The following is a 19529-nucleotide window of genomic DNA, read 5'->3' on the forward strand; positions in this document are numbered from 1 at the left end:
GTCAGTGATTTTGTTAGTGCAAAAATATGCTGTTGTGGTACAAGACCTGTAGGATACCAGTGCAACATGGGAGTTCAGAATACACCGAGTAGGATACTGACAGCTAAAAATAATATTTGATTGCTTTCCCAGATGCGATTATTCTGCAAGAAACACACATACCTTTATAGTCTCAGGGAGGTTAAGCTGTTGTCTTTTCTCCTTTAATCTTTTCATTATGATATCCATGGTTTCTTCGACGGATGGACTTGGTTCAGTACTTGCTGCTTCTTGCTTCCTGGTCTCCTTATATATTCCAGTGCTCTCATGCTGCACAATTCTTTTGGGTGCTTTAGGGGTACAATTTTGCTCTTCTGACATTTTGATTTTAAGCTCTGTTCAAAAAAGCAAGTTACTTGGCAAATGAGTTTTTAAATAAATATTTACCAAAAGGTTTCTTCTAACACTATAAGAAAAACACCCCAGCTCCTGTGTTAGTTTGTTAACATACCACAATCATTTGGGAAATTAATAATCCTTAACTTGAGTTTTTAATTCCCCTGCCCCTCATCTGAGAGCATTCACTCAAATAGGCAGGAATCAGGTGCAGCATAAACAGCAGAAGTTGCCAGGTGGCATAGAGCTGCCACTACCCTATATCACCACCCATCCAAGCCCCTTACATAGTGGGTGTGACCATGGACAAGGAAGTAGGCCAGGCAGCCACTATGTCTGGCTGATCTCCACTGCCAGAATGATGTCTAGCATCAGACAAGGCATCCATTATATTATTGTAACATGATGTTACAAGGGGGACCAGCTTGGACCCTGGCCAGCCTAGGATTGAGTCTAAACGTGGCTTAAAGACACCCATAGTTCCTAGGATGTGGGAAGAAGTGAGGAGCTATGGACGGGGCACTGGCCTGAGCCTTCGGAGCTTGGACTCTATTCCTGAATCTGCCATTCGTCTACTCGTTGACCTTGGGCAAGTCACTTCACCTCTTTCTGCCTTAGTTTTCTTGATTCTTAGTTTCTTTGTAAAAGCACCCAATACTTCAAACACTCACACAAGAATTTAGATTTACTACTGCAAGTACTCCCACTGAAATCAATGGCCCTTCTCATGGTAGTAAAGTTAAGCATGTGTTCAAGTGTTTTCTGGATCAGGATCTTTAAGGTGTATGAAAATTTACGTATGAGAATTGGGTTTTATCATTTTGAAAGATAATCAATTCAAAGTGGCAATTTACAGGAGGTTATGCATGTAGTTTGGCCATTTTACAGCTATTTTGCTTTTCTTTAGTTAAAAAAAAGGTTTATTTTAAAAATGTCTTGTGATAATGCAGACTAATCACTTGATATTTAAGAGAGGGATTTTCAAATGAGTTCAGAGAGTTTGGTGCCCACCTCCCAATGGCTTTCAATGGGAGTTGAGTTTCTAGACCCTTTAAGCACTTATCAAAATCCCACCCTACAGTTCTGAAGTGTAATACTATGATTCACTTAATGGTGAAAATGCATCTAACACAAAAATTATTCTTTTATTACTTAAAAATAGCTTGCGTTTTATTTTTTTTTATTTTTTTTTAAATCAATAGTGACTACATTTTCCCCTTGATTACGCATATGTTGCTCCCCGGGGGGCATGGTCAATGGAGCCACATACAGGCTGTCAAGGGAAAAAATTGACCTTTGGTATTAAATCTCATTTCAGGCAAAAGGCTATTTTTATGCCCAAATAATATGTGCTTTAAAATGGAGTTCTGTAATGTAAATTCAACAAACCCCCTTTTACCACTGCAATGTGAAATGTATCAGTATAACAAACCCATTAACTTGGCAATTATGTACAGTATGCTAATGCTAATGATGCTGAAACAACAATCAGACAAACACTGAGGCTAATATTTAAAATTGTATTTCTGTTTGCAAGAATGTTGATAGTTACGAATAAGCTCTCTCTTTTTCAGCTCTATTGAATAGGGTTGAACTGATTCTCCCCAAGCATGGCTGGGAGAGATTGGCACTGCATATGCCATTTCATCTTTCTTTTTGTCATTAGGGAGCCTTAGTGAAATAGAAGTAGGGGGCAAAGAGCAGAAAACAAATACTAAAATGCTCCTACTGCATTAGCACCGCTTTACAAAGTTTCCAGTATTATGAAATTCCCCACTGTGCAATAAAATGGAACTATATGCTATTATGTACCTTTGAGCTGTTTACGACCTTTAGCCAAGTCATTCATCCATTTCAGGACTTCAGGATTGGAAGTTTTGTCACCATGTGAAGGCTGCACATAAGAGAACAGAAAAGAACTGATTATGGGACTGTTCCTTTTCCTGCATTCTCTATGGACTGATCCTGCAAAGAGAGTCAATGCACAGTACATAAGGTTCCGCATGTGCGTGAGTCTTTGCAGATTCAGCCTATGTTTGTAAAAATCAAACTTCTGCTTCATGTAGCAGGAATTCTGATGATACTCCCAATATACTTATCCAATAAAGAAATAGCTTCTTTAAAATACAAAATATTTCAGAACATAGATTCCATGTTAATGAGAATCGTAGTGAATGATGAGATATATTTATTTCCCTTATACGAAAAAGAATAGGCATCTGCCTAATCCTTCTACACCCCCTCCCCCAATAGGGTGGTCGTTGTCAACATTTCTATTCAAGTATCCCCTCCCAGGACCTCATTGTTATTTATCAGGATCTATTCAGGATCCTCTCCCATTTAACAATATGAGAAGGGCAGAGTGGTCACAACAGCTTGATACTAGTTTGTGACTGGATACCTTAGGTCAAAAAAGTATTCCCTAGCGGAACCCGGAAGATCTCCCCCATTCACAGTCACATTCTTCCGAACTGAAGGAGACTGCATGGAATTCACTTTGGTGTCTACCCAGGTGTGAGGAACTGTGGCAAGGTGCCTTATAGTGACAGCCTATCTATGAGCCATATCAGGTTACTGTGGTCCATGTAGATGGTGATTCTTCCACACATCATATGGCCAGAAATAGTTACGATCCCAAATCACTGCTACTAAACACTATATTACATACACTGTCCATTTGACATGTTTGGCTTGATTATGCTATTAATCTGTCATGTTTATTATCTTCTTGGATTGGGGCTCGATACTGCAAAGTGCTGAGCATTACACACATGCTAAACTGTATGTGAGAGTAGTCTCATTGACTTCAGTGAGATGACTTACATGCTTAAAGTTTAGCATGTTCAGGCTTTGCAGGATGGCAGTCCAAATGCTCAGTACTTTTCCGGATGGAGCCCTTACTATAGTCCTTAAGACCAGGGTGCCTAAAATCTTTGAAAAGTAATATTTTATGCATCTCAGCTCATATTTTTCACCCAATTTAATTGAAAAACCTGTAAAATGTGTTTTAAATCTGTGCAAACACTGCTACCAAGATAATCTTCCTCTCCTACTCCAGCCATGTCTTCTTCTCCTTGAGTCTCTACTGGCTTCCTTTCCTCTTCCCTCCTGTATGTAGTTCAAGCTTTTCTCCACTGTCAAAGCAAAAGAGTGCCTCTGACTACAGCCTTTCACTGCCTTCGTCTCCTCCCTCTTTTGATTCCTGTCAGCATTTACTGCACAGTGGTAGTTGCACAGAATCAAAACAGAAACTTTTTAAAAAGACTGAACACCCACAACAATTTAAACATATTGTGTAGGAGACAAGGGCTTTGGGAGGGGGTTAAGCGGGGGGACGAGGGGCGGGATGCTGGGAGCCTTCCTGCCTGCCTAGTTCATCTGTCACATGCCTGTTTTTAAAAAAGTCATATAGTGACTTAACTGCTTCCCTTGCTGTATGTGGCAGTGAGACTAGTGATTCATCCACTCTCCTTCCACCTGACCGAGTCTTAAGGTCACACACTCACTGCTCCCCTCTCTGTATCTGGTATTATTAATTCACTCACTGTATCCAGTGGGACTGCTCACATATACCAGGTCTTTGTGAGGTCACTAAGATGGACACCCCTCTGTATCCTGAAGGACTGCTTACTTACCCAAGCCTCTATGAGGTCAGTGATGTGATCACCACCATACCCTTCAGGATTGATCCTGATGATTTATATAACAGAAATATTATCTATGTGATTGCCCTGTGATTTCTTCATCAACTCTCCTGAAGATCAGAAGAGGATTATTAATTTAGCTGTGGTAATATTAACAGTACTACACTTGACACTCTCTTCCGCTTCCCAGATCAATGGTTTTCCCCCAACCCTATTCAAGTATCTATACAAAAAGGGATGGATGGAAATCTTTTCATTTTTATTACTTCCAGGGTTGCCCCTGTGTTTATTTGGGTTTGCCAACTAGTAAGCACAAGTGTTATTCAAATCCCAAAGTTGGCCATCTAGCTATACACACACACACACACACACACACACACACACACACACACACACACACACACTTGGCAGAAGGATCTTAAAATACCTTTTAAAATGACTGCAGCAATACAGGGCCTAAAAAAAATTATAATTCTGTGAATAGATACAGACCACAATTAAAGTTGTTCATGGCCACTACCTTTGATTGACTATCACTTATACTAGCCCCATGACATACAAAATGTGGAAGTAAACCCCACTCAGCTCCCGACTTCCCCTTTTTAGACAAAATTCCAGGGAAATCACCAGTTTGAGGGAGTGGAGTCTGTTGATCCTGTGCCTCTCTCTGTAAACTACACACAGGTGTAGCCCTGAAAAAGGTTGCTGAATAATGACCAATAATGAAGATGATGAATCCCAAGGTCTGGAAGTAGGGTCAAGGCTGTGGCACACTATTCTGGTTATTTAAGTTATTTTACAATATCTATCTCTACCTAGCTATAAGAAGCTCAATATGGAAAAAGATAAATATGTCTGTTTTTTATGTTCCATGGCTGCCACCAAAATCTTACAGATGCAGCAAAGTTCTTCTGCTTCAAAGAGTGCTATCTTCCACCATTTGAGCTAAAGGAGAATCTCTATAAGCTGTCAGTAATATTAGGGCTTATATTCTCTTTAGTGACCAATCATTAGAGAGCAATATAATGTCAAACAGATACGGAGGTCTGATTTCAACAAAGTAAGGTTGGAAGGTGCTTATTATTTGTACATATTATAGCAGTAGCTGTAATATACCATAGTAGTAGCAAAGGAGCATAATGGCCTCCAAGGAAATTGCTTTCCCTTTCAGACACCAGCGGAATTCTCTGATAGATGATGGGATACTACTGAGACACAAATGGGGAAGATGCCACAACTTGTGTTTGGGGAACTACACAAGAGGGTGAAACCTCACAGACCTCCACTCACATCACACAATATCCTATACCCTAGAGATGAATGGCTCCTTAGCTTTTGCTTTAGCCAGAGTCAATACTCTCTCTACCATATATTGTATATCTCAGAACAGGGATACCACTTAGCCACACATCCGAGCCTTCATTTTTTATTTGACAAATGACTTCTAAAGAATGTTATTGTTTTGTTGATTTTTTGAAAAGATAACTCAGTCTGCATGAATGAGAAAAACTACATAGCAGAACAAAGTTGCCAAGCAAATAATTTTATCTACAATGCAAGTACGAAGCTATATATAAGTATCAGAACTTTCCTTTGTCTTACAGATTTTCAGGATATTTTAAAGTAGTTAAATGTTACCATCACCCATCCTGATTGACGGATACTCCCCAATGAAGATAACTCAAAACAGAGCTTCACAATTATAGCCTGTAATCACTCAGATATCGTTTTTTCCCCCTTTATTTTGCAAGCAATCCTTCCTACACCTTTAAGGTCGATATCAGTAATACATGGAGCATTCACACTGTAGCATTCACCCCATCTTATTTTCTCCAATTATTTTCTTACACGATATTTTTTTTCTTCTTCAAACTTTTCTTCAAACTTCCTGATTTTTCTCTTCAGACTTTGAAGATGTTTGGTAAGTTGCATTACTGTCTGCGGTTCTTTGCAGTCCTCACAATTACACCTGGAAGAACTTCTTGGCCTGCAAAAGTAGAAGTAATAAAATCTCTGTTAATGCAAATAACACTTCTGAACTACTCCCATGAAATCAGAAATATAGCAAAACAGAACCATCTCTAGTCTAAATCACATGTAAATTGTGTTAGAACTCAAGATGCTTCTCCTAAAGGTAGACACAAGGAGAAATGGTTAGGCTTTATGAAGTAAATATGTGAAATATCTGTTTTTCTTTGAAGGTGGCATAGTGTTTAGTGGGCAGCACCCGCCTTTCCTACCTTACTTTGATCATTAAGTGTGGGATTCTGAAAAGGTCTCAGCATTGGCCTAACTTTTGAAAATCATTTTGAAAATCTCACCGTAACAGGCCAGATTTTGATACCTTTGTTCACACTTAATAATAGCACCTACTCCATGAGTAGTCCTACTGATTTCAATTAAATTATTTGTGGAGTAAGGTGTGATGTGATGTGAATAAGGGGAACAGAAAATGGCACTTCTTTTATATGAAGTGCATTTAGGGCCAATATCAGAAAGATACTAATTCCCAGATCAGACCATAGGGCAGCCTATCATGATTTCTGTAGATTAGAATTAATTACTGGCACCAACTGGTGAAAATGTAGTACTGACAATCAAAGCTGGTCACAACTCCAATCCACAGGAAATATTAACATTTCAAAATTTATTTTTGTTCCAAATCAGAACAAAAACTTTTTTTTAAATTTTCCATAGAACAAAAATTCAGAAAAAAAGTTGTGAGTAAATTGAAATATTTCATTTCAATAAAATTAAAATGTTACATTCCAATTTTGACTTTTTTCTTATTTTATATTGCATTATAATTTATAATATAATGAAAGAAATTAAAAACAAAATTAATTTTCAAAATACAAAAATCCTTATAATTATTCTTTTAAATTTTAAACAGAATTTTGTCAAAATCAACATGTTCTCACAAAACGTTGAGATTTTGGGAAAATGGCATTTTCTGACAGGAAAATGTTCAGTCAGAAAGTTTTCAATCAGCTCCACTGAAAATGATTCAGTCTAATTTCCATGCACCACAAAAATGGGTTTGATGAACAAAAATGTTATTTTTTTAAAGTTTGTTTTATTTCAAGTTAAAATATTTGTACATTTTAATTTTGGACTTTAAAAAGTACACGTGCTCGTTTAAGAGTTAGTCACCATAAGTTGTCAAGAACTTGGAAAAAGCACTAACTATTTCATTATTATAGTGCCTTCTATTCTACAGGAATTTAGCGTTGCAATGGAGAGTCTATCCTTACTGGCAATAGGTTTAAACATTTTGTACGATATTTCATGTGAGACTTTTTAAATTTGTGAATAAATAGGCTTGATTATTTCTATTTGCTTAAATTTTATTTTTAAGATTTAAAGAAAACAGAGTTCCAGAATGAAATTAATTCTTAGAATTTCCAAAAAGGACTTACAAGGACTATTCAGATGTTTGGTGACATTGCCTTCCATTTCCAATGAATGACTCATGCAGTAATTCCATTGCAGTTGAACTTTTCTGAATTAGACCTTTAATAACCTTTTTTACCATGTGTTCACTTTTCAGACCGATTATGAACTAACCTTTAAAAATGTCATTACTAAACTATAATTAACTGAGATTGCAGCTAATGTTGTACTTTGTTCTCTTGGAAAATGTTAGGTCATATTTATGGTATTTCAAATTAATCATGCCAAATTATATATTATATTATATTATATTATATTATATTATGAAACATCCCTGTTTAGAGCAAATGACATGACCATATCTGAGAAATATGAAGAGTCAAATGTTCTAGACTGTACAAACATAATAAAAATTAAAGTTAAAAATATATTTTCTTACATCATGAAAGGTTGAGCACTTGGTGGGGAAGGGGCTGATTCTGTGTCTAAATTAAATCTCTGGCTTTGACTAAAGATTGAGCAGCGTGGTGACAGAAGGGGATTATCTCCATCAGTAATATGATATAGTAGTCTACTGGTCCCTAAGGAGCGATGATCTTCTGGGCCGTTGTCTGCGTCACTCTGCCAGTCTCTATGGGCTGGTACAGGCTCTGTAATGACAAGATCAAATCAATATGGGACTGAAGGTCTCTCATAAAACACCCTAATTCATTAGCTATAGAGGTAAATAAGAACCTATGTGAACAAATGTGTTCATGGAAGCAAAGTGTGTTGCTTGAAAACTTTGCAATTGATACAATGAATAATATATGGTATAGCAATGCAGCATATACTGGTAGAACATGGTACCAAATCAGAGCATAACAAAGGTGGATACATAGGTTACAACAACTGGTGTAACACCGTATTCTGAGGTCCACAATGGAACAAAGACAGGTGTCTGTGTGTGTAAAAATAAACAATAAGGTTTTGTTAAAAGAAAGATAGGAAGTTTCTCAGAATAAAAGCATTGTCTCTGTTTTTATAGATCAGTTTTCTCTGAAATGCACTCTTTGCAGAAGAATATGAAGACAGATGAAAAACAAGACTTATTCTCTAATTTAGGGCTCAGTCCTTTGCTCAAGAGGAGAATAGGACACATCTTCAGAAGTAACACATTTAGGACCCTATCATGCAGCATATTGAGTGCTTCTAGCCTGGTGACCCATATCCTGTAGAATTCTGCTCTTAATTCTCAGGGTAAAATGCCACTCGGCAGAAAATTACTAACCCATCATGTATTACTAACCCATTCAGATCAATGCATGTGAACAGAAGATTGAAACTGATTGGGTAAACTGTAAAATGTAAGTGGTGCACTCTCTCTGCTGGCTTGGGGTGTTAGGTATATGGCATTAATCTAGCAATGTCCCCATGCATTAATGGGCGCATAGGCTCCTAAGGAGTGGATTGTACCTGGTATATAAGAGAGGGAATGCAAAAGGAGCATTTTTAACAATGAGCTTAATTAACCATTGGAACAACTTGCACCAAGGAATCCTCCATCACTTGAAGTCTTTAAATCAAAGACTGGATGTAGTTCTAAAAGATATTCTGTAGCTCAAACACAAGATCCAGCTTGATGTAGGAAACTCTAAGTGAAATTCTGCAGCCTCTGTTAAGCAGAAGGTCAGACTAGATGATTGTAATGGTCCCTTCTGGTCTTAAATCTATCTGGCTATGAACCTCACCTCCCTCCTTTTGCCCATTGGCAACAAGACTCGCGTAGTACTGTACTAGTCCATATCCTGCCCTGACTCTCCATTGAAAGTGTGAGAATCCCGGTTCCCTCTTCCTCAACCTCAATAAGCTTACACAAAATAGGCCAGAATTTCATCCTTAAGTAGTATTTTTTTTTCAGTGGGGAGTGCTTTTAAGAGGATTCTGCTTCATGATGGAGAAATCCTGTACCAATCTACAAAGCCGTGTTGAAAATATATGCACAAACAAGTTACAAAAGCCAGAATAGAATTCTCAATGCCAAAAGAGAGTTTTCTCTCAGCTACATGGATAGAGATTTTCATCTATATTAATAGTTAATATATTATAGTGTAACTACGCAAAGTTGATTTTATTATTTTCCCTCTAAAATTGTATCTATATGTAAAAATGGAGTCTGTATCAATTATTTTTCTATTTAATGTAGGTTCATACCATGAATTAGTTGTGCATCATACTTACATTACAAGGGATTCCTTATAGCATATATTTCTCAAATATTTCAGCAGGAGAAATTGAACACTAATTTGCTCCCAGATCTGCAAGGAGATGCCAGTTAAGCAGCAGATCTGAAAATGTTCCTTCACCTTTGCTTTTAATTAAAAATGAAATTTTAATCAATGATGTTACAAAAATTCAGAAGACATACCTCTAACTCCTATTAATTTAGAGCATGACGTTGTGGATTTCCCTATGGTGAGGGGGTAGGACTTGCAGAGATAAAAAGGCCATTTCCCTTAAGATTTTGATGGAACTGTTATATTGTATTTTAATTAATATCTGCACAATAGATAATGAAGCTCACTGAGCTTGTTTAGCCATGGGAAAATAGTGGCTCCAAGCAGCCTCCCTCCTTGAAAGCAGAAAATTGGGCACCTTCAGAATAAATATTATTTTATCAGACATTATCCAATTGTTTCTAAAACCAAATGTTCCTAAATTGTGTAATTATGGGTCAGCACAGGTCATGCACGGTTTCTGCATGGCTTTTATATCTTTTGATAAATTTGTTCAGACTGGTTCCTCTTTCCATGGGAATTATTTAAGGGGGTGAGAGTACAAATGGGGAGAAAATGTTTTTTCTGTCCTGCAAAATATTTCAAGATTTCAAAATTGTTCTCAGTCCACAATGGGATGAAACTGAGACCTTGCAAAAAAAAAACTCCTGCACACAGAGAAAGGGAATAGCCAATAACCCAGGGCTTATGGCACCTTCTGGGATGTGGAAGACAGAAGACCCAGGTTCAAGTCCCTGCTCTACCTGATTCATGGCCCAGGATGGAATTTCTCATCAAATGAGAGCATGAGAGAGAGAGACACAGACCAAGCCCCAACTCAGAATAACCAATAGCTAAGTGACTAGGGCACTCCCTCATCTCAGGTGAATGCCTTAACCATCAGGCTTATTGGCTATGCTGGGGTGGATCTCTCTCCGTCTTTCATCTTGGAGCTGTTGGGGCATTCTCCTGGGATGTGGGAGTGCCATAACCACTGGGCTATTAGAATATCAGGGTTGGAAGGGACCTCAGGAAGTCATCTAGTCCAACCCCCTGCTCAAAGCAGGAACTAATCCCCAACTAAATCATCCCAGCCACGGTTTTGTCAAGCCTAACCTTAAAAACCTCTAAGGAAGGAGATTCCACCACCTCCCTAGGTAACCCATTCCAGTGCTTCACCACCCTCCTAGTAAAAAAGTTTTTCCTAATATCCAACCTAAACCTATCCCACTGCAATTTGAGACCATTACTCCTTGTTCTATCATCTGCTACCACTGAGAACAGTCTAGATCCATCCTCTTTGGAATCCCCTTTCAGGTAATTGAAAGCAGCTATCAAATCTGCCCTCATTCTTCTCTTCTGCAGACTAAATAATCCCAGTTCTCTCAGCCTCTCCTCATAAATCATGTGCTCCTGTCCCCTAATCATTTTTGTTGCCCTCCACTGGACTGTTTCCAATTTTTCCACATCCTTCTTATAGTGTGGGGGCCCAAAACTGGACACAGTATTCCAGATGAGGCCTCACCAATGCCAAATAGAAGGAAAGGATCACGTCCCTTGATCTGCTGGCAATGCTCCTACTTATACAATTACCTATTCAGGGGTGGGTCTCTCTCTCTCTCTCTCTCTTTTGTTTGACCAGAAATTCCATCCTAGACCAGAGAAACCTTCCCAAGGAAACTTTTATCAAAGCCAAGATATTTCTGTGAAAAGTTTCAGTTTCAACTAATTGGCACTTTCTGATGACAATCTATTTCATTGAAAAATTTCCTGACCAGCACTAGTTGTGACAAAGAAGGTCAATGTATCTGGTTTGCAATTCTATCCAATAACTTTTTGCTTAATAATTTCTACTTCATTGGTCAAATTCTCCTCTCCAGCACACTAGTAGCTCCTCAGGTTTAAATGGAGTGGGAGAACTGGCTATATTGTTTAATTTGTCTGCACAGGGAAGATGCTGCTGCCTGTTGTTGGCCTGGCCAGGTAGCTGCAAACATAGGTGTTGGAAGTAGAGGTGCCGGGGGTGTTGCAGCCGCCCCGACTTAAAGTGGTTTCATTATATACAGGGTTTACAGTTTGGTTCAATGGCTCTCAGCACCCCCACTATAAAAATTGTTCCAGCATTCCTGGCTGCACAGGCAACCGTAATTCTAATTATTTAGCACAACACTTTGCATCCATTATAACATGCTTCTACCATGTTTTTAACGTCATATAGTGTCTGAATAAGTAATGTGGTAAACTAAACAAATACTCTATTCACTATGTCGATTAATATTCCAAACAGAACTATTATATTGCTCCTAAAAATGAAAACAAGTAAAATAATAATGCAAAATAAAATATTACAAATGCATTTCATGATGTTAAAAACGACAAAATACTCTATTCCAGAGTTACAGAACATTACTTGTTAGCTAATAGTGTAAGCACTATATAATCCTTTTAATGTATCTCAATATAAATGACCATTTTACATTTTGTGAACCCATCAAATATAGTATACGTTGGTGATTTACAATGAAATGTAAATGTAAATGAAATGAAAAGTTTACATGGTCTTCTATAACTTTCATGGTTATCAACTGACAAAAAAACAGATTATAAGACATATATTTTGCAGAATTTGTAAAAGTATCCAAATCCTTCCTCCAGCGAAATATGCAGAAAGGAATTTTGAAGAAATGTAGGCCATTGTACCTGCCTAAGTTGGTGACTTGCACAAACAATTCACCTGTGAAATAAACAGAGATTAACGAATGCTACATAGCAAAGGTAAGCAACAATACTATCTTCTGGCAGTGAATTCCTTCATTGTTTTAGAAGACATAATACAGTTACAGTACATGAATCTAACCTACATTTTTTTTCCTCAAAAACAATACTGTGCTGTCTTCTGGAATGAACTGTATTAACTTCTTTTAAATTTCACATAATTTTCCAGGTTTGAGAAACATACGGAATCATTGTGGGGAGGGGTGGAAATAGCTTCTGCTACTGACCATCTATTAGCATAATTAAAAGGAAGTGCTTTTGTCAAGATTCCTTCCCCACTCTGAACTCTAGGGTACAGATGTGGAGACCCGCACGAAAGACCCCAAGCTTATTCTTACCAGCTTAGGTTAAAAACTTCCCCAAAGGTACAAACTTTGCCTTGTCCTTGAACCCTATGCTGTCACCATCAAGCATGTTAAACAAAGAACAGAGAAAGAGACCACTTGGAGACGTCTTCCCCCAAAATATCCCCCAAGCCTTACACCCCCTTTCCTGGGGAAGGCTTGATAAAAATCCTCACCAATTTGTACAGGTGAATACGGACCCAAACCCTTGGATCTTAAGAACAATGAAAAATCAATCAGGTTCTTAAAAGAAGAATTTTAATTAAAGAAAAGGTAAAAGAATCACCTCCGTAAAATCAGGATGGTAAATACCTTACAGGGTAATTAGATTCAAAACATAGAGATCCCTCTAGGCAAAAGTTACAAAAGTTAAGTTACAAAAAGACATAAAAACAGGAATATACATTCCATCCAGCACAGCTATTTTACCAGCCATTAAACAAAAGGAAATCTAAACGCATTTCTAGCTAGACTACTTACTAACTAACAGTTGTAAGGCTGCATCCTGATCTGTTCCTTGCAAAAGCATCACACAGACAGACAGACTGACCCTTTGTTCTCCCCACCTCCAGCTCTGAAAGTATCTTGTCTCCTCATTGGTCATTTTGGTCAGGTGCCAGCGAGGTTATCTTAGCTTCTTAACCCTTTACAGGTGAAAGCGTTCTGCCTCTGGCCAGGAGGAATTTTATAGCACTGTATACAGAAAGGTGGTTACTCTTCCCTTTATTTTTATGACAGTTCTTATTCTGAAACCATATGAAGTACTGGGTTTTGCACTGTCAAACAAAAATGGCAGTGTTAACGTTTTGGCAGGTCCCTGAATACCATAAGGGCAGAAGAAAGATTTCCATATTTTTCACTCTGATTTTGGGGCTCTTGGTGGAGGCTGTTCACAAATCTGTACTTCTGCCAAATACAAGGTGTGATGAAGTGGGAATTTTTTGTAATATTTTATGAGTCCCAAGTGTGTCTTAGTTTTCCCTATATGTTGCATTATTGCCCAGTGGAGGGGCAGGGGGTGGGGGAGGGGAGAAGAAGACTGTCTGTTCTCAGGGCAGGCTAAGGCCATGTCTACACTATCACTTATGATGTCAAAATTTATGTTGCTCGGGGGTGTGAAATAACACAATTCTGAGTGACATAAGTTTCAACGGCATAAGTAGCAGTGTGCACAGTACTATGAGGTCAGACAGAGATAGACAAAGTTTGAACAATGGGGTTCATTACAGCTTGGCTGGGCACAAGGCAACCACAGCACTACTCATATCCCTAAGCCTAGATAAAACACACAAACTGGCCCTAAAAGTAACCTGGGCTCCTAAATTGGACCTATGATGGGATGTACCAGGCTCTTCGAGGTGCCCTGCTGGAGGCGTTGCGGTCCTACCACACCACACCCCAGAAAAGGAGCAGTAAAGGTGGGTCCTCTTGGCCTGGGAAGCATCCTATCAAAGCTCAGCAGGCTCAAATAAAAGGAGTTACAGGGGCTGAGCTAGTCAGTTCCTGGCAGGGACTAGAGGAGCAAGAAAGATGCTTCTTGTTGGCGCTCCAGGGAGAGCCAGAAGATGGGTTCTGCTGACATTGGCATTCTGCGAGGAAGAACTTCAGCCATGAGGTAAAGGTGAAAAGAAAGGGTCTACGTGGGAAGTGGCCCAGAGAATAGCAGCAGCAACTATTGCAGGAAGCAGCATGTGGCTGATATTTATAGGGTTTCTGGGTCAGGACCTGGAGTACTTGGCAGGTACAGGTCCCCCTACCCCATACCCAAGAAGGGGATAAGGCTTGTTTAGAGGCCTAAGTGAACAGCAGGACTTAAAGAGTCTCCAGGGAGAAAGCCCTTGGGGCACTGCTCTATACCAAGGCCGACAGACTTAAAGCTAGTCCAGAAGGGGCTGAGAACTGAGCCCCGAGGAATGGTTAAAGACATTACCAGTGGCACAGGGACAAGCCCGGCTGGACCTCTTACCCTGGAAGGGGTTTGTGCATTCATGCATATTGATTGTGTGGGACTTGGCTGGAGGACTGAGCCACTGAAGACCCACCTGACAAGGACAACAGCAATTAGAAAACACCATGAAGAGAGAGAGAGAGAGAGAGAAAAAGTGCAGGTTCACACCCACCCGGCAAGAGGTGCTTACAAGAGGTGAGTGTGTCCCTTATCACAGGACCCAAGCACAATTTTAGATAGGGCCCATAAAACAGCCCCAAGTCAACCATAGCCATGGTCCTAAACTCATGGCATTCTAGCACTAGCCCAAGTTTACAAGATGGCCCCAATCTTAACAGTTTCAGGACACAATCCTGGCATCAACTCTATACTCCAGCCTGGGCCCTGAAAAGGATCCCAGGCTTTAGCCTAGACCAATGAATGGGACAACATTTACTCTAGCCTGTGCCTATGCTTGCCCTTACAAGTTGGACCTAACCTTAGTGAAAAATCAAAAGCTAAAACCATCCTTAACCCAAACCAGCAAATTGGCTCCAATCCTACATCTATCCTAATCTGACAAGTTTGGTTTAATGTCAGCACTAAACCAGAACTCATAATCTGACATTAAGCCAAGGGCTAGTAACACATGCAAAACATGCAATATGCCTGATCAATGGGGACACCAAAACTATCATAGAAACAATTTCAAGTCTGTGTTCTCACATGATGTTCTTAAAACAGTTAAATAAAATAAAAATTATCCACATCTGTTACATGTGAAAAACCACATATATAAATATAATATATATATATATGCATTAAAATATGTACTGTATAAGTGGTTGTGAGAATTAGCATTTTTCATAAAAGATGTGTAAGACTTCTTATAGTTCAACCACTCACAGTTAGATATATACTCTGTGTTAGCTATGTAGCCACATACCCCAAAGTTATGCTAAGTAACAATTTACATTCATTAATTTTACTTCCTCCTATTTTAATATGTTTGAATACACGATCATTGAAATTCATCATAGCTTCCTTATACAAACACTGGTTCAAGGAGTTACGGGTTTGTAAGTAAATTTGAACATGCTTGTCCCACACAGTCTTCAGGAACTTATATAATGAGAGTCACTAAATATTTTGGGATCACTAGGAAAAAAAATGCTGTCCTAAGCATTCCATTGTTTTGCCAGCATGTTCTAGTTAGCCTCGGTTCATAAAAATGGTATTTCCTTTACATTTATTAATTGGAATGTGAAATGAGAAGTGAAATCTATTACGTAATCATGTTTAAATTAAAAAAATATGCATTTTAAATTTTAAATATTGCTATTTATTCACTGAAAAAAAATGCAGATTTGGTCGACCTGGAACAGTTTCTGAATTTGTACGGAGTTCTCTTACAATCTGGGAGACCTAACTTCACGCTCCTTCTCCACATAAGGTGGAAGGAGAAACTGAACCCAGGTCTCCCACATCCCTGGAGAGTACCTTCACCACTTTACTAAAGATTATAAGGGACTGCAGGTCCTTCTCTCCTCTCCCTCACCATCTCCCTCGCCCATGTGTTTTGACAATCTAGTCCTCCTTGGCTTCTCGCAAAATGCCCCCAAATTGAAACATTTCAACACAACTCTACATTTTTTCAACTTTTTGATTCACTGAAAATTTAAAAAACAACAACATTTTTGGTTTGACCCAAAACACATTTTTTTTCAATATTTCAAAATTTCCAATGAACTGAGATATCCATTATTTGCCCAGCACTAAATATACCCTAAAGGCCAGATTCTGCTATCAGTTATCCTGGTATAAATCCACTGACTCATCCAGATTTACATTGATATAACTGAAGTGAGCTGTAGCTCATGAAAGCTTATGCTCAAATAAATTTGTTAGTCTCTAAGGTGCCACAAGTACTCCTTTTCTTTTTATTGATATAACTGATAGCAGAATCTAGACCTTTGCGACTACTGGGTTTCACCTGATTGAACTGACAAATTCCACCAGTAGTTTGAGAGAGAGAAAAAGGACCAGTGTTGTTTATGTTAAAATAAGAAGCCAGTAAACAAAAACAGCAAGAAGCAGGTGCTACCGCAAAACAACATATATCAAATGCATATCAATGCATAGCCAAGCTTCCCCTAAAGCACAAGTTGGAAATGACTGAATAGCAGATCATGCTCTATTTGGACTGTGTGAGAGAAATGCTACATCTTCCAGTATCCTGCTATGTAAATGTAAATTAACAGATTAATGCTGTAAGTGTTATTTGAAGTGAGAGAGTTTTAACAGTTTAAATGCAGTCAGAATCAAATCAAAGGTAAAGATTGCAGAGTTTTCCATTGACTATCAAGTGTTCTCTGATTATGAATTATGAAACTGCAGAAGCAAAATATTTATGTTAACTTGGAAAAGGACAAAAAATTGACTTTGCCAATGAATGGAAGGGCCAATGCAGTTTAGTGTAAACTACAAGACCCCTTTGGCCTGTGTAGCATTTGCATGGTCTCCATTCTTGAGTCAAATATACTGGTGAGAAACTAGGCTTGTTAGGAATTCCTACAGCTGTATTTGAAACCTGCTAAGGTGTTTTTCCACCTATGTTGTAGCAGCCAGAAAAAACACACACAAAACCAAACAACCTATTCCTAATCAACTCAGAAGCCAAAACGTTACACACTCTTTTTGGCTACAGTATGCATCATCCTTTGAGCATTGCTTAAATTTTCAATGATTAGGGTTACGTGTAACTATTCCTTATTTTTTGCAGTACATAGACATCATTTGAGAATGTCTAAAGTCAAATAGCGTAAGTAATAAAAATAATATAAAATAAATAATCACATTTTACAGGCAATCCAAACAAACAACAGCTTCTGACATAAGCTTTTCTGAACTCGCCTTTCTTTTATCCATAAAATTTACCTTGCAGAATTAGGATTAGATCTCGTATTACTGACCTATTTGCCTTAATGTGGACCATACACAATTTAAGATTACATATCATTCCACTGTGTGGTATGTTAGTCTCATTAACTATGACCTATTTTTTAGAGACAATGATTTCCCTTCTGCCTAAAATCATGATTCTGCCATCTCTGTGATTATAAGCTATGAACAGACAGAAAATGATGCTGAGTGTTAGGGCCATTTATTTGGACGAATTAGTTTCTATGTGTAAGAAAAGAAAAAGGAACACATCATAATATGCAAGATGGACAAGGTAGATCCATGAATGATTAAAATCAATGTGCTGTAAAACTCACCTTCACTATCTCTCTGCTGATGCATTAAATTAAAATCAATAAATAGGAGAAAAGAAATGACATTGCTCTGACAAAAAAACCCACAAAACAGAATTACATGAAATGGCAGAATATCACACACACAATGCAGATGTAAAACAGTAAAGAAATAAAGAACGAACTCTCTTGAAAGAAATAAACAGCTCAAACTGAAAAAGAAGGAATTTGGACTCTTAAAATTGCCTCTAAAGCAAAATGCTGTACCTAAGTAAAGTAGAAGATTGCTGCAATTTATTTCTATCCTTACTAACACATCTTATCCCTTTGTTTACTTTTTTAGCATTTGCAGCAGCTCATTGTGCTTCAGCCTTCACATTTAATCTATGCTGTGTTCCATGGGGCTGTAAATATTAGATTATACTGGAACATAAAGACTATCTTATAATTGCAAATGAGGACACATCATGACACAGCATCTTACCTCCACAACTGGCCCCATCAGCTTGCACACTGGATTGAATTGAAGAAGGGGCTGGAGGATCCTTGAAAGCCTGCAGCTGAGGAGTTTCTTCCTGGGTTGGCAAAAATGCAGAGCACAAGTCAGTTTCAAGGGCTTGTAGTTTTAACAAAGAATTCTGCAGACAAAAGCAGAACATTGGGCTAGAAAGAAACCAACAGAAATACAGTGACAGGTCTTCAGTTCACTGAGCCCATTAGCAGTATCTGCAGAAGGGGCGATCCACTAACAGCTCTTAAAGGGATGTGTAAGAGATCAAATTTGCATTATTCCATGTGTATCTTTATGTCCTCTGCTTATCTAAATCCTAACTTATATGGATAATTTAACACACGTGGGGGGAATGGTGATTTCGTCAGCAAAAGACAATTTGTTCTAGGAAGCCAATCTGAGACGGTGTCTGTTTTCTTGGTCTTGGAAAAATATGCTGCTATGCAAGCATTTCATTCATTGTGCTGACATCAGGATCTGATGATATTATGCTCCTCCCAGTTTACCATTCATAAAAAAAACCCCTAAAAACAAAACCTCTCTACAGCATATTGTGAAGTATCCCGCAGTGAACAAAGAGTTACAGAGAGCTACACAGTCTTCCTCGCGGTTCTTGGAAGAGGTTGCTTTTTATTTGTTCTTGTACAGACATTTTTTGTATGGAGGTTGTTGCTGGTTCTATCGGGCTATCATATCATTTTCCATCAGCTGCAAAGGCAAAATTAACAGATCTTTGTCACTCACTGCAGACAACTCAATGAGGACAAGGCTGCTTATCTATACCAGTACCTTCAGCTACTGTTTCACCTTGGTCCATTTTTCATTTTAAATCTTCAATGCTGAGTGTAATATTCAGCTGTACAATCCGTCACAAGCATCTTGCTGTGATGCAAATGCTCTGAAAGCCTAATCACCACCTGAGTGGATTAAATGAATCACTCCTGACGCTCTGTATGTTCAATTACCCTCCCTCAAGGGCAATACAGATAGCAATGGAAAATGCATGAAAATACAGAGGTCTGTCTAAAAGCTCACATAGTTGAAACACATA

General features: G+C 38.4%; 1 protein-coding gene across 4 annotated transcripts in view; it reads right to left on the bottom strand.

Moving 5' to 3' along the window:
• FAM13C (family with sequence similarity 13 member C) overlaps positions 1-19529 on the bottom strand; it is a 237266-nt gene that overhangs the window by 26340 nt on the left and 191397 nt on the right. For all 4 annotated transcript variants that reach the window (XM_038411265.2, XM_043519012.1, XM_038411267.2 and 1 more), the window contains 5 exons: positions 18452-18542; positions 7852-8062; positions 5868-6006; positions 2188-2269; positions 163-374 (listed from right to left, as the gene is read on the bottom strand). In XM_038411265.2, coding sequence (XP_038267193.2) covers positions 163-374; positions 2188-2269; positions 5868-6006; positions 7852-8062; positions 18452-18542 — 735 coding nt within the window. The remainder of the gene's footprint in view (positions 1-162; positions 375-2187; positions 2270-5867; positions 6007-7851; positions 8063-18451; positions 18543-19529) is intronic.

The sequence above is a fragment of the Dermochelys coriacea genome, chromosome 7 (genome assembly GCF_009764565.3).
Source record: "Dermochelys coriacea isolate rDerCor1 chromosome 7, rDerCor1.pri.v4, whole genome shotgun sequence".
Lineage (NCBI taxonomy): Eukaryota > Metazoa > Chordata > Testudines > Dermochelyidae > Dermochelys > Dermochelys coriacea.